General features: G+C 40.6%; 1 protein-coding gene across 1 annotated transcript in view; it reads right to left on the bottom strand.

Annotated features, from left to right (window-relative positions):
• Positions 1–15,181, bottom strand: part of PIKFYVE (phosphoinositide kinase, FYVE-type zinc finger containing) — a 3,858,188-nt gene that overhangs the window by 3,750,259 nt on the left and 92,748 nt on the right. Inside the window, 1 exon segment of the mRNA XM_044075403.1 lies at positions 14,156–14,271. Coding sequence (XP_043931338.1) covers positions 14,156–14,271 — 116 coding nt within the window.

Here is a 15,181-nt window from a genome sequence, read left to right as displayed (position 1 = left end):
TTTGGTCCTGCAGTAAGCAATGGCTGGGGCTAGGCATTTTGTAAATATCCTGGGTGCAGTAGACAAACCAAAGGGCAAGGCTGTACATTGAAAATGAAAGCAGGGACCAGTAAGAGAATTTCCTGTTGGAGGGTTTTATGGGAATATGAAGATAAGTTTCCTTTAGATCTAGAGTGGCCATGAAGGCCTGGGCTGTTATTAAAGGGGGAATAATTTGAAGGGATAGCATCCTGAATGATGGGACGTTTAGGAACCGGTTTAGGAAGGATAAATCTAGTATTGGTCTCCAAGGGCCATCTTTTTTGGGGACCAGAAAAAGTCTTGAGTAAAAAACTTTTCCTTCCTGTCCTGGAGGGATAGGTTCTATTGTTCCTCATCTCAGAAGGTCTAGTAATATGTGAGGTATAAGGTGGAGTTTATTTTGTTTTTTTTGAGGAAAGGGGATGGGTCTTAGAATGGGTTTTTCCTTCCAAGAAAGAAAATATCTACTTTGAATGATTGTCAGTACCAGCGAACTGATGTGATGGTTTTCCAAAAGGGGAGGCAGTGGGGGAAGTGGGCTGACAAAGGTAGATGGGCAAGGCAGTCAAGCATTGTTGGGTTCACTTCTATCCTGAAAAGGCTGCCTTGAAGTAGGTTGTGAGGTAACTGGTCTGAAGCAGGTTTGCCTCCTGGTTCCTCTGCTATGCCTGGTAGAGGAGGGGGTAGCAGAGGAAGGGGTTCTCCTGACAAAGGAAGTCTTTGCATTATAATTCCTGTAGTATTTAGGAATGAGAGACACAAGCAAATGCTTGATGTCTTGAAGCTCCTTACTTTTCTCCTGCAGATTTTTAAAAGGTTCTGTAGATCGCTTGTCAAACAGGTTATGGTCTACTGGAATGTCTAGGATTTTAGACTTGAAATCCTCTGGGAGTGGTTGGAGGCGAAGGCAAAAGTATCTGCGGAGAACTGAAGCAGAAGCTGCAGACTTAGCGAAAGCCTCTGAGGCATCATAACTGCACCTAATGGAATGTCTGGCTACATAAGCCAGGGAGTGTTTAAATGCTATCTCAGTTTTGGTAGGGCAGTCCGGGGTTGTAGCCAAGAGAGTGAAGGCTTGTGAAACCAGGTCCAAGGCATATTTTATCATGTGAGTTTGGTAATTGATAACTCTGAAGGCCAGAGTGGAGGAGTTGTACACTTTTTTCCTAATCCTGTCCATGCTTTTGCTATCATCAGTGGGTAGAAGAGATGCTGAAGGAATCTGTCTAGATTGCTTGTCAGGGGAGACGGCAATTACTGCAGGGTCTGCCAGGGCAGGCTTTACCAAGAATTTCTGTTCATCAAGTACTTTGCAGAACCTGCCCAGTCTCTTAGGAGCAGGTGGTTGAGTCTGGATTCTTGGATGCAGAGGTGAAAGCATCCAGACAGGCAGGCAAGACAGGTGGGATGGCTGACGAGGAGGGAGATTCCACTTCCGGAGTTCAAAATACCTCCTCTGGGTGTCAGTCATCTGGGTAGTGTCCCATTTGAAGTATTCTTTCATTTTTGTATTTGCTTCCCCAAAGGTAATATCCTCTGGTGGGGAGTCCCCTTCAATGGATTCCTCATATGAGGAATAGTATTCCAGAGGGGAGGCAATTTGTGAGGCATAAGAAATATATTCATCAGAAGATGAGTAATAGGGTTCTAAATCCTCTTCTTCTTGGGCAGCAGGTAAGGAGAGAGAAGTAGCAGAAGCAAGCCTTGGACTGAGCACTGGAACAGTGGAGGGGGAAGAGTCTGTGGGCCTAAAGCCAATAAATGCCTGCATCAAGGAGTTGCTAAATGATTGCTAGTCTGGGACTCCTTCAGGGGTTGGAGTCAGGTGTTTAGTTTTTTTGTTTCAGTTTAGAAGGCATAGGTCTGGGAGAAAGCCTGGGTACTGGAGCTTGCGCTTCAGGTAATGGCATCCTGGTTGGTTGTCCAACTGTATCTGGTTTCCCCTCAACATCGGTAGGGACAGATGTCTGTGCTGTCTCCGTGGACATGCAGGGCATTACTTCTGAAGTGGCTTCCTTGGTGGGAGCCGAAGTAGACTGTTCTATCGGATGTCCCTCAACCCCTAAATCAGAAGCTGGCGGGATGTCTGATGGCAGACAGGCAACGGAAGTAGGCCTGGAAACCTTGGCCTTTTTCTGTGGTGGTTCTTCAGAGTGGCTGATTTGGGATCCATCCTGTGGGCAAGTCCCCCCCCCCCCGAGTCTTTGGTACTCTAAATATAAGTTAAGGGTGGCCAGATGGCTACAAAGGGTCTTCAGAACAAAAGATTGGCAAACGGAACAAGCTGTATGGTAGTGCTCCTTCCCTAGACAAGATGCAATGGTCGTGCATATCTTTAGGTGATATTTGATGCCCGCAATGGCATTTGACCTTCTTAGCTGACACAGGCCAATGATAACTACAGCTAACTAAGCTCAAGCAAAATAGACAAACAAATTCCCCAAAGGGGCACTTAGCTTTTTAGAAGTCTTCAAGTATAGGAGTGAAGCAATCGACATGTCATCTGCAGCTGAAGTTGAGAGGTGTGTGCATGCAGACATTACATTTAAGGTCCCTGGTTTATGGCCCTACGTGTGCCGTCCCACACACCTACAGTAGCCAGGCTTAAGCTTTTGTATAGGAGCAGACGTTTGGGTCGCCTGAGGTGGGGAATCCCAGACTAAGAATGCTGCAACATAGGAATAGAAGGACATGAATTATTTTGATGAATGAGATCAGGGAATTTGAACTGCAACCTCCAGGGGTTAGGTACAAAGAAGGGTCTTGCCGAAATGCAGTCCTTGGTCTCTTCTCTTTGACAGCCAAGGTATTTGATAATTTGATATTATAAAAGAGTCTCTTGCAGTGGAAATATATACTTTTAATATACACTAACGCAGGATATACTATGCTACCTCTGGAAAGTACCTTTGGTTTATTGAGGTTTCCTTTCTTGTAATATGTAACAGATTTTTTTCTCTAAATTTGTTTCCTTTTTACTAATTGTGTGTATGATGTAAAAGGAGAAAAACAATGTCTGCCTCATGTAGAATAAAAGATAAACATATATAAGAAAAGGTATAAAACCAAATGGAATACTCAGAAATGGTGTTTCTACAAGTTGATGAAAAGTTAAAACTATTAACACTGCTACTGGGCAAGATCTATGGGGACCAGAACTATAGGGTGATGGGGGGAGGGTAACTCACTCAACAGCTGCCCAATGTGCCCTAAAAAAAAAAAAAAAAAAAAAAAAAAAAAAAAAAAATTGGCGCGCAGGATGGATCCCAAATCAGCCACTGGAGAAGCAATTACACAGAATCATTAGCATCTCAGAAGTAGCCTCAAGCTCAGGCAGCTGGAAAAGATAATTTGAAAAATAAATCATCATCTTCCAGCTGTCCAAGCTCGAGGCTACCATGAAAGTGCCTATGTGAGTGTTTGAGACATACAGATAAACTCCTGTTAAGAATTTTGGATAAAGCCAAAAATAACAGGAATGAAGGCTCAAAACCAGGGACAATTTTTAACTATTATTTATTCATTTGAAGTTTTAACAGAACAGGTTTTACATCAACATGCTTTTTCTGAATAATGGAATTCTGAAACTTTAATATCTGGCATTTGTGACGGACTGTAATCCTATACAACTCTGCTTTTGCTTACGAATTCTGGACAAAGCCAAAAATAATAGGGGGATAAAGGGACAAAAACTGGGGACACATTTTGAATATTCTCATAAAACTTAGAAAGCTGCTAGAACAGGTTTTGCATTAGCATGCATTTTCTGAAGTATATAAAGCGACTAAGGTTTCATTTAGTGAGCACAATCCTCAGTGGTTTGCCAGAAAAACAGATTTTATGTGGAACAGACCAAAAATAGGAGGCAGTAATATGGAAATTCTGAAGAGTTGAAAGATATGATCCTAAGTGATTTATCAGAAAGAAAATCTAATATTCTATGAATAACTGGGCAAAAATATCAGGTAAAATTAGGGATGTTCTGCAAACTTCTGACATTTTATTTATTGATTAACTGATTACTGTTTATCAGGTAAGTGGGTTAGTCTACTGACCCTTTTCTGACAACTCAGGAACAAGAACAATAAAGACAACACTTTAAGTTCCTAGTTATATATCAGATTAAATGACTACCAGGGCCTTTATAAGCCTAGCTGTACAATTCAATCCAATTGTGCCCCTATGCATCATGGGTGGTTATTAGGAGGGAGTGTGTAGGTTAGGAAGTTTCAAGGTTACACTTTGCTTCAAATGGACAGGAAGCCTATTCCAGAGCATGGATGGATGGGGAGCCTGTTCCAGAGCATGGAGAACCTCTGATACACATATCTGTCTCACCAATAGATCTTATTTATGTCATAAGCAAAATTTAAATCCTTAGATCCAACTGTTCTGATGCTGTTAGTTTTCAGCATCATAATCAAACCCCTTTTTCTCATGCCCTTTTTGAAGATGTGCAAAATGGTCCATCATAGCTGCATGGTACAAAAGCACAATACATTCAAAGTACACATTTCATACAGTTGAGAAATATGTTCTACAACTAAAGTTTAATTGCCATAAGTTAGTGAAGACTCGTGTGTTTACTGCCCTTCATCCACTGAATACCAAGATAGGCTTTTGCTCTCCTAATAGCCTGTTTTAGGCAGAATATTCCACAGAGGTGCATTTTTGGAGCTAGCCTGACTTATAATGTAGTGATCACTTTATTGTATTTAATTATTCATTCTCTTACATCACCTTTATACTATTCAGGATCATTAGGAGTATAGGCAGCGATTTCCTGACAAGCTAGAGAATTAAGCCATACAAACAATTTAGACTCAGATATTCCAAAGCCAAATAACCGTATGAGCATTCAGGCCTTGCCAGTAAATACCTCCTTTCTCCACGAGGGCCATACCAGTAAAACCCATTGAACATAAGCTAGTGACTGCATAGGTAAGAATCATACTACTTAACACGTATGGGAAATTTATTCCAACGGTATGGGAAGTGCTGCCTCATAAGCATGCCTTTCCACTGTTCTTTATCTGTTGGTTAAGATTTGGGTCCTGGTTCCAAGACTGGTGGAAATGGACATGTAGAGAAACAAAAGGTAAAGGATAACTGGCTCAATAATGGTGCATTAAGCAAGGCAGATCTCCCCTTAAAAATGTGTATGACACTGAATAAAGGGAGAGAGTTTCCAGCCCCTCTTGGTAGCTCAGGGACTCTAGGCCTGTGATTTTACTGGCTAGAAGCCTTTCGGGTTTTTCTGTTTGATATGTTTAGTGAGATGCATCCCAAAAGGGGGGAAGAGTGTTGGGCGACACAGCAGAAAGTGTTGTCGCCTCATAGCAAGAAGTTTCCTGGTTTGATTCTTGGCTGGAATGCCTTGTGTGTGGAGTTTGCATGTCCTCCCTGTGTTCGCATGGGTTTCCTCTGGGTACTCTGGCTTCTGTCCACATTCCAAATTAGTCTAGTAGGTAGACTGGCCACTCTAAATTGGCCACAGGTGTGAGTGTGCATGCAAGTGTGTACTGTGGAAGAAGTCCTGCGGCAGGGCTAGCCACCAGGCAGTGTAAACCTTGGCTCTAGATTGCCACTGAAGTGACACCCCAACCCCATGTAAAAAAAAAGGTTAAAAAGGGGTTGTGGATAGATGGCTGCATCCCAAAGAGAGAAGTTGTACTTGACAATTAACCTGATCAATGCTGATAAGGGAGTGATTACCTCTTTAGATTGTTCTGATACTCCCTTGGAAATTAGGTGGGCTAAATAAAAAGGATTTCCTGACAGCTGTTGTAACACAATGGTCAAAAAAAAGAGAGGAAACTATCAGCCCAAGTCTCCAGGTCCCTGCCAAAATTTTCATTTTCCAGTGGTGCATTGGCTATACAGCAAGATGAGGGGAGAGATCTTCTAAAAGTGAAACTACACTTAACATTTAGTTTGAGCTCATTTTTAGTACATGAAGAGTTTACTAGGAGAGTTAATTCACAAGAGTTTGGGTATCATAGGGTGTCATAACCTCCTCCAATTTGCAGTCACCTGCAAACTTTGTTAAGCCTTGGCACTCCACTTAGAGATCCTAGAGGCAAGTACTTAAAAGGACAGATCCAAGCACGTGCCCCGAGGGGATCACCACTAGTCACTTTCACACTTTCTGATGAGGCACTTGGAACATACAGTGCGAGTTCTATCTTTGAGTCAGTGTGCTATCCATCTTACCACATATGGGTTGATTTTTAACGCAATAAGATTTTGTATGATGTCTGCATGAGAAATGATGTTGAGGACCTTCACCAGGTCAAGATACTGCATGTTCACTGCATAGCAACCAGCTCTACAGCCACTGCAACTCTTCTGAAGAGGATAACCAGGTTAACTAGGTAGTAACTACTCTTTACAAAGGCAAAGTGCTGTGGGTCAAATCAAAACAAGAGTCTTGCTATCAGTTTATGAGGTTAGTTTCAATATGCCTCATGGTTTTGCAGATGAGGCTCATTAGGGCCAATAGGACTCCAACTAACCAAGTCAGTTGTAAGGCCACCCTTATGAAGAGGCATAGTCACTGCAGTGTGCTACTCATCAGGGACAAAGCCAGTAGCTGTATTTAAACAGCTTGAGGTGTGTCTGCAAGGGTACATTTAACACGATCATGCATCCAAGAATATGATCTATAGTAGTAAATAAAGATACGGTCAAAGGACTGTTGTATACCAGAAATCTGACAAAACCAAGCATACTGTGTTTTTTTCTTATCCAGGTGTTCTAGTGTTACAAAATATTTTATGGAGAGTAACAAAACTGGCCATACTGAATATTTTCACTCTGGCCTTTAGTGAAATTAAATCCTTGGAAAAGGACTGTATGGGCCTTCTGCTACCCCCCCCCGTGTGCCTTCAAATGCCTTGCCACACCATTTAGATTATTTTTCTCTCGTTTTCTCATACTTTGTGTACTTCATATTTTTCCTGCTTCATTTCAGTATATCCTAACTGTCCATGATTACACCATAACAAATGAGGGGGAAATTAAATTAAGCCAGAGGTCTGCCCCCAAGCCACTGAGATCTAGATACTGTGAGCATTCTAGAGATATTTTCAAATCTTTTGAGAAAAAGATGGTCTGAACAAAAATTGTGGCTAAACACAGAAATCAATTCTCTCTTCAGTTTCCTCCGGTATCCTTTCACTACTCATTAAATAGGCAAGACTGCAATGTAATAACTGTGGACGAAATAACAGAATTAACTTGACAGTCTGGAGGCTGCTCGGGCCTCAGAAACCATGGAATTCTAGACGTTTTAGGTACATATTAGAGATTTTCCCCGGCTTTAGTTACAAATATGGCATGGACAAAAATCATGACTGGCTACAGAAATTCAGTATTTTTTTTTTCTTTCAATGAAAAAATAAGTTGTGTCCAAGGAATAATGATCCAAGCTGACAAAAAAAGTAACAGAGAAGATAAATGCTTGCAAAAATACACGTCATATCTATCTCCCTGCCAGAAGAAAAAAAAAAAAAAAAAAATGGTCGCCTGTGTATTATTTGATGTTAGATTGGGATGAAAGTGAATGAATAAATGGCCTCAGTCATATATTTCAAGTTGCTGCTGTCACATATACAGCTGGCCTCTTCACCCCAAACCCTAAAACATGGCTACCATCTGTGTATCTAGCGGACAACCAAAATATAGTAACATATTTTAACTTTTTGATTCCAGATGTATATCCACAATATGCCAAGTTAATCCTACCTCCCAAATTCAGCCACCTGTATACACTTCAGAAATTTGATTAAGAAAAGAGAAACAATTAATCACAGTCATATTCCAGCCTGTTGCTCCTAGACAGTATACTGCCCCTGCACAAGCTATAGTGATGTTGTGTGCATATCTGTGAGATATGATTGTCAGAAAAGTTAAAGAAATGATTACACTGTCACAGCCCAATAAAAACTACAGTGACCTTCTGTGCATAGTACCTCTGTGGTTTAATTATGAAGAAAATCCAAGAAATAATGACTACACTTTCCCCAGTCCCCAACAAGTTAGTGACCTTCTGTGTTTACCTCTGAGTTTTGACTGTGAGGAGAATTTAAGAAATAATCTCACTCTTAAGAACCAGCCCCCACTATCCAAACACAAGCTACAGCAACCTTTTGTGCACCTCTGAGCAGTGCCAGTTGTAGAACAGGAGAGTCCAAGGCAGAAGCTTTCAATAAGCCTGTGTCAAACTCCACTTCTATACCCAGAGTTGTGGATGTTACCAGGATCTAGATAAACTGTGATGCATTTTATGTTTTATTTTTGAAAGATGACTTTTAGTGTATGGATCACTATGACTATGCTCTGAATTTGGAGGAAAAGCATGCTTTGACATTGGAAAGGAAAGGTTTGCAAGCTTTTACCAAGTACCTCTTACTACTGTTAAGCTCTAGTCACACACTAGAGCATTAACAGCAATCAGCAATTACTACAAAATAGCAGTGGGAGGCTGTTAAAGACATCATCTACACTTTTTTCTAAAGTCTGACCGAAATTTTAGCAGTCTAAATGAACTGTTTAACAGCTTCCCATCACTCTTCTGTGGTGGCTGCTCTCTCTGTGACAACAGCAAGTATGTTACACCACAACTGCACTTTTTTTCTTTAACATCTGAATATGTGGCTAATTAATCACATACTATGCAGTTTCATTTCTACGTTTCTATGAAATTTGAAGGGCGCAATGGTGCAGCAGTTAACACTATCATCTCACAGCGAGAGGTTTTCCAGTTCAATTCTTGGCTGGGGTGGCTTCTGTGTGGAGTCTGCACCTCCTCCTTGTGTTTGCATGGGTTTCCTCTGGGTACTCTCGTTTCCACCCACATTCCAAAGACATGCATCTGAAGCATTTCTCCCCAGGCCTCTGCTGAAAATAGGCTCTATCCTAGTTGGACTTTCCTGGTCAACAAATGTTAAATAAATATCTTTGCTTTACTCAGTAGCATACCACCTACTCAGAGGTGATCTCTGCCTAACATATAAAGCTATGTCAAACCCAGAGCTGTTGGACATGCTACACCTAAAGAAATCCCAATCCCTCTGAGCTACACGCTCTAGGGACCTAAACCTTGTCACCACAATAAACAGGACATGCTGGAGGGACAGATTCCTGTCCCAGAGACTTCCCATACTCTGGAACAGGCTACCCATCTATGTCAAGCAAAGTTCTTCATTAGCACTCAAGAAAAATCTTGATGAGTGGATGGGAAATAGGAAATACACCCCGGGGATCACTTCTGTGTCTCGGCTAGACAGTGGCACAGGAAAATAACTTTCTTGGGTGGCGTAAGCCAGGGAACTTTGTTGGCTAGGCTTACGTAGGCCCTTGGGCCGATAGCCTAGTACCTACCTATGCAGTCACTCCAAATGTGACTCATACTTACACTATATACATTGTGTGTCATGGATATACTTCTGTTTTGGCAACAGTGTTCTAAAAGGGCATTTTTTTTTTTAGCCAAGAGCCCCTTTTGCTTTCCGCCCCCTGCAGCCTTCAGCAGCTTCTGGCACCCTTGGCAAGACATGGATGTACAAGATTATTGATTACTAAAAGGACTTTTAGGACAACAGCTTGCCACCAATGGATTAAAAAAATGCACCATGCATATGCGACTTGTAACACGATTCTGTCTGAATAACCTGTGCAGTGTTTAACAAAAAAACAAAAAAAACAAAAAGAGAGAGAAGTAAAGTCTTCAGAAGCATAGAATGACAAGCAATAACAGAGGCTCTAGAGAGAGATCCAAGATGATGGTGCCAGCATATTTACAACCATATAATTAGCTAAACATACATTCCACCACATCCAAGAGGCCACCATCAATGCCATGAGGAAGCCTGAAGCCAAGATGGGTGTAGAAAAATGTTTGAGTTAGTTAAGTACTGCAAGGACATGTTACACATTCTACTACTTTTAAAATTGTGGAACAGGAAGAGAATAAATGGTAGCTGTTGACTGCTAATAAGGGGCCACCCTAGTGTAGAGATAAGAGAATGTTTTTCCCAAATGTAAGGAAAGAATCCATCTTTGACAGATCTATTAACAAGCAGAGCAACTGGATAAGAGCTGTAATTAGCGCCGCAGAAACATTTAAAAAAGTGTTCTGCTATATCTTTACCACCAAGAAATAAAAGGTGAAGGTAGTTTAGAGTTGTGGGAGAAAAGAATTGATCAAAACAATTCCAGGTTTTTTTTGTTTTTTTTTTAAAACATGCAGATGTTCAGATCATAAAAGCAGTCACTCTTGCGATATATTATGGCAAGCTTCTCTGGACTGTATGCTTCTCTAAATTTGACATGGTCAGATCCAACCTTAATAAGGAAGAGACATCACAGCTGACCCCTAATGGGCATCAGATTTTAAAAGCTAGGGAATTCCAGTGGATGTTTTTAGGACTGTTTGAGAAGATCCAAATCAAGCACACTCTGAGACTTAATACTCTGTCAGTTGAAATCATACAGGAAATCACCTGGGTGAGCCCACAGAACAGCAAGTGCTGGGTGACTTGAGGCATCACTAGACTCTAATGCGGAATCCTGACACAAGTTCTGATTTAACATCTATACAGTGCCAATGAACAGTTTCATCACCAACAGTCAGCTTTCCTAAGACAGACATATATGAGAAGGCCACAGCTGTCTAGATTTACTAATATTTACATTCATCAATAACATTTCTTTGTTGACTGAATGCAAAATCTGGGTATCCGTAGGAAAGCTAGAGAAGTTATCACAGTGTAGGATAACAACTCCACCAGCACTTTTACATATTCTGGTTGTTCAGAAAATATTACAGCATAGCAGTAAAAATGTATTAACATCTTCGTTTGACTTTACTCATGCTTCTGAAAATGCTAAAATATCACACTTGTAATGAGAGACCAAACTATGTAAGAAATGCATTTTAGTTTTGTGGCTTATGTTTCTGGTACAAAATCATCTGGCTAAACTGCATTGGTTTCGGACATCATTTGTGAGGTCAACAACATTGTTCTCACATACTTTGCCACAGTGGAGATAGTTTATCAGCTAAGAAGACTGAAATATAACATAGTATATGCAGTGAAAAAGCAGGCATTTACATTCCAGAGGGTTATCCTTTTTCTTATTCAAAATTATTAGTTAACAGCTTGTTTGAATAGCTCTCTTACTAATAATGATCATCATACTAAGAATCAAGGTATACTGCTGTCTTCACAATAACTGTGTACAAACCTTTAGGGAGAATATTCCCAAACAGTGAGTACTCTTTCGAATAAATTACCATTATTTGTAAGCAATACAGTCAATACAATTTAACTGAGAGTCATATTTAGTGGTAGGCGAGCTGAAATTTAGCCTAAGGTATTTCAGACTTTACAGTCTGAAGATCTCCTTGACAGGTCTACAATGACCAATCTCATTTCTGTCTATTTCAAACATTTTAAAATCAGGGACATATCTGACCTCCAATATAAATTATAAAAGCAGGAAATAATGTGATAATGAACTTAAACCTTAAAATGGAGCACAGCAAAAAAGCACACCAAGTTTGCTTTTCATTAATCTGTAGTAATCTTGCTAGCACCTATGATGTATTCACTACTATGGCCTAATGGAAAGCAATTGTGTTAGCCACCTGCAACTGCTATGGAACTACAACTTCAAAAGCTTTCCACAAAGCTCAACAGCAGCAAAAAACTCTCTGTAAAAAGTAAAGTATCTCATTTATACACTAGACACTACTGAACCAATGTGTTCAGCTTGTGTATGTACAATGAAACAAACTGAGAAATAAGTAAACTCAGACTTGACCTAGACACTCTAAGAATATTCTGAACACACAAAAAGCTGTGCCACTACATAAGAATCCCACTACTATCTTTCATATTTATGACCAATGGCTAAACAGGTAGTCAATACCATCACAGAGCAGTTGAGTGTTCATGTAAAATAAATTACAATAGATAAGAGAAATATTTCAGGTAAGATCTTTAGCCTATACTTTTCATAATATCCTTCTGACAACACAAACTACAATTTTGGATAATCCATAAGCAGCGCATACAAGAAACCTCAGGAGTAGTAAAGCTTTTTTAGAAGATAGACTGTCAGCTCTTTCAGTGGCTTAAGTGCATAACTACAACAGAACTATGAAGGGCACGGCTTTAAAATGCCAGTGTAAGTAGTTACCTCCTTCTCTGAGGTGCTGTTAGGAGTTCTGAAGTATGCAAACTATTCTCCTACAGATATCTCCTTATGGACACCATGAAGCATGAATATAGCAGTGGCATACAGGGATAAAACACTAACTACAACCCAGAAGACAGGTTCAATTAACAGCTCCGGCATCTGTTGGAAATGGTGTGAGAACGGGTACGACTATCCTGAGTGCTGGGGATGGGCAGGTTATGGACTACCACAGTCTCTCAGAGGTAGGAGTGGCAACTGCAAATGCAACTTTTTGAATGCATTTGGATCACTAAGCTGACATTTGACAGTAAACAATATATGGAGCACAGAAGCATGCAACTGCATGGGGAATGCACAGCAGACCCAGCAGTGATGCAGGTAACATATCACACCACCCAGGGGTGCAGCTAGTGCCACAATTGCAATTCCTTTTCTGCCAGGATGCTAACAAGAGCCCCAAACCATCATAAATCCCCTATATATAGGGTCCATATATCAGCATATCGAATGCTGAAAACGCCAAATGCAATTTAATCAAACTGAAATGTTCGAAATCGCAAAATAGCGAACTGACGGAACATGGATTTCTTTCCCAGGGAAAGAAATCGGTGTTCTGTGCAAAAAAAGAAAAAATAATAATAAGTTTTTCAATACTTTAAACACTAACAGAAGTGGGGAGCTTTGCCCCCACACACACACACCCCTACTTAAATATACCAACTCTGAGACTGCACCACAGTGGAGGAAATAGCAAACTCGATGACGGCCCACAGATTTCTTTCCCTGGGAAAGAAATCAATGTTCTGTCAGTTCGCTCTTCTGAGATTTAGAACATTTCAGTTTGATTAAATTAAATTTGGCATTTTCAACATTCAAAATGATGGTAGGAACCCTATATATAGGCTGCCAGTTGGTGCAGAGGGTTAAGGCTACAAGTTGTCCTTCCTGTGGTTCAGGGTTTTTTCCTCAGTCTTAATTTGCCTGCTGTGCGACTATGAGCAAGTCACTTAACCAGACTCTGCTGCTGGTTTACCCCTTAAAAGGGACAGTCACTCCAATGGACCTAGCTAGTGGGTTAATAAATGGCTATTATACAACTACCCCCCCATTAATATTCAAAAATATTATTATATTACAATATTCAAAAACGATCTTGAGAACGCAAGATCTCCGTTGCTTCACACTGTTGTTAAACAAGTTTAACATAGTGAGACAGCTTTAAAATAGCAACAGAGATTCTCCGTTGCTTTTTTTAAAGCTGTCTCACTATGTTAAACTCGTTTAACATAGCGAGACAGTTTGTAAAAAGCAACGGAGATCTTGCTTCTCCGTTGCTGTTGCCCACAGCTCTGATGTACTGCGGCATACACATGCGCAGTACATCAGAACTGCCGCAGAATACCAGACAGCTGCGGAAGGGCAGCAAGGAGCCATTATACAATGCCATTATTTAAGAAAAATTATTATTTTTTTTCTTAAATAATGTCATTGTATAATAGCAATAACCCACTTCTGGGTGTGGGTAGTGCTGGATTTACCCACGGTTGGCTTTGTTTGGCCACTCTGGCTTCGCCCTCATGACCAAACCACACCAACAGTGGGTAAATCCAGCATTACCCACACCCAGGCATGGGTTATTGCTATATTGTATGTTGGCTCCTTGGGTCGGCTCTCACTTTAGTAGGGGGAAAAAGGAACAGAGGTACAGCTATCCCTCTAAATCAATACCTGTAAGATTTCTGTGGTCAGTTTTCTACATTTAAAGTAGTTGGTATTTTTGAACATTGTGTGTTAGCATCTGGCAAGTCAAGCTTCCTAAACAGAAAAGCAATGGTTTCAGGATTACTGCCTTAAAAGTACACCACAATACAAAACAATTCCAGACAAGCAAATATGCAGTGGTCTTGCATAATGAACTGGTACATACCTGACTCTTTCCTTCCATTATCTCTTTAAGGCGTTTGAGAACTGTACTAAGACTTCTAAGTTGTACTGCCGTCCTGGGATCATGGCCAAGAGATGGGTCTGTTTTCCTGTGACACTCTGAGAACAAAGTAAAAGAAAGCTAGTTACAACTTTGCAGTTGAAGGTCTGGCTCTGCTAATGACATGCTTCTACCCACTTTCCAAATACTTTTCTGCCCTGCCTCTTTCACCTAGCCAGTTAAGGTCTTCCTTTGCATTCCTCTGGAACAAGTTACCCAATGGACGACAAAACTGACTGCCACCTGCTAAGAACATTCACTAATTCTCCAATTTATTACCCAATGAAACTACTGTACTCCAGGGAGTAGTACACTGCCTACCATGCATTAAACATGTACTAATTTTTGGAAGGGTAAAAAAATAATAAAACAAAACTCCTAACTTGAGGTAAGAACAAGGACATAAAAAGTTAAAGGCTTAGACTACAAAAGATGCATTCCAGTACAGACACCAGTGAAGGCAAAACTGCATAGTACAGTTGTGCAAGTAAACATACTATGACAGTAGATGATCTACTAGAACAGTGTCCCAGCAGCCTAGGCTAAATGGGTTCTACTCCTGAGCACTTGCTAGTTTTCAGAGCTAAAGGACAGAGATGACAGAGTTGAAGGCATATACAAACTCTAACATCAGTTTTACGTTTGCATGCTTTGGTCAGTCCTTTTATGTTCGAAAGACCATGCACTTTTACTCACATAGACAATGTTGCTCAAGCTGTGCGTGAGGAATCTGTTGCGACTAACTGTGCTTTAGCAGACGTGAGAATGGGAGATCTGGATTCTGCAAAATCTGGCGTCTCCACTACTAAATCTTCCTTTTCACAAACCTGAAAACTGGAATCTGGAATGTCAGGGGATGTTAATACTGGGACCATTAGGATTTCAGATACCACTGCATTTTTCTCATGTGGAGTCTTGACCTCAGACCCAGAATCCTGAGGAATTCCCTTGCAGAGACAGTAGTGGGAG

The sequence above is a fragment of the Protopterus annectens genome, chromosome 6.part1, assembly GCF_019279795.1.
Source record: "Protopterus annectens isolate FY-2018-M chromosome 6.part1, PAN1.0, whole genome shotgun sequence".
NCBI classification, from domain to species: Eukaryota; Metazoa; Chordata; order Ceratodontiformes; family Protopteridae; genus Protopterus; species Protopterus annectens.
Note: the sequence above shows the minus strand (reverse complement) of the source record. Positions and strands in the feature narration are given on the sequence as shown.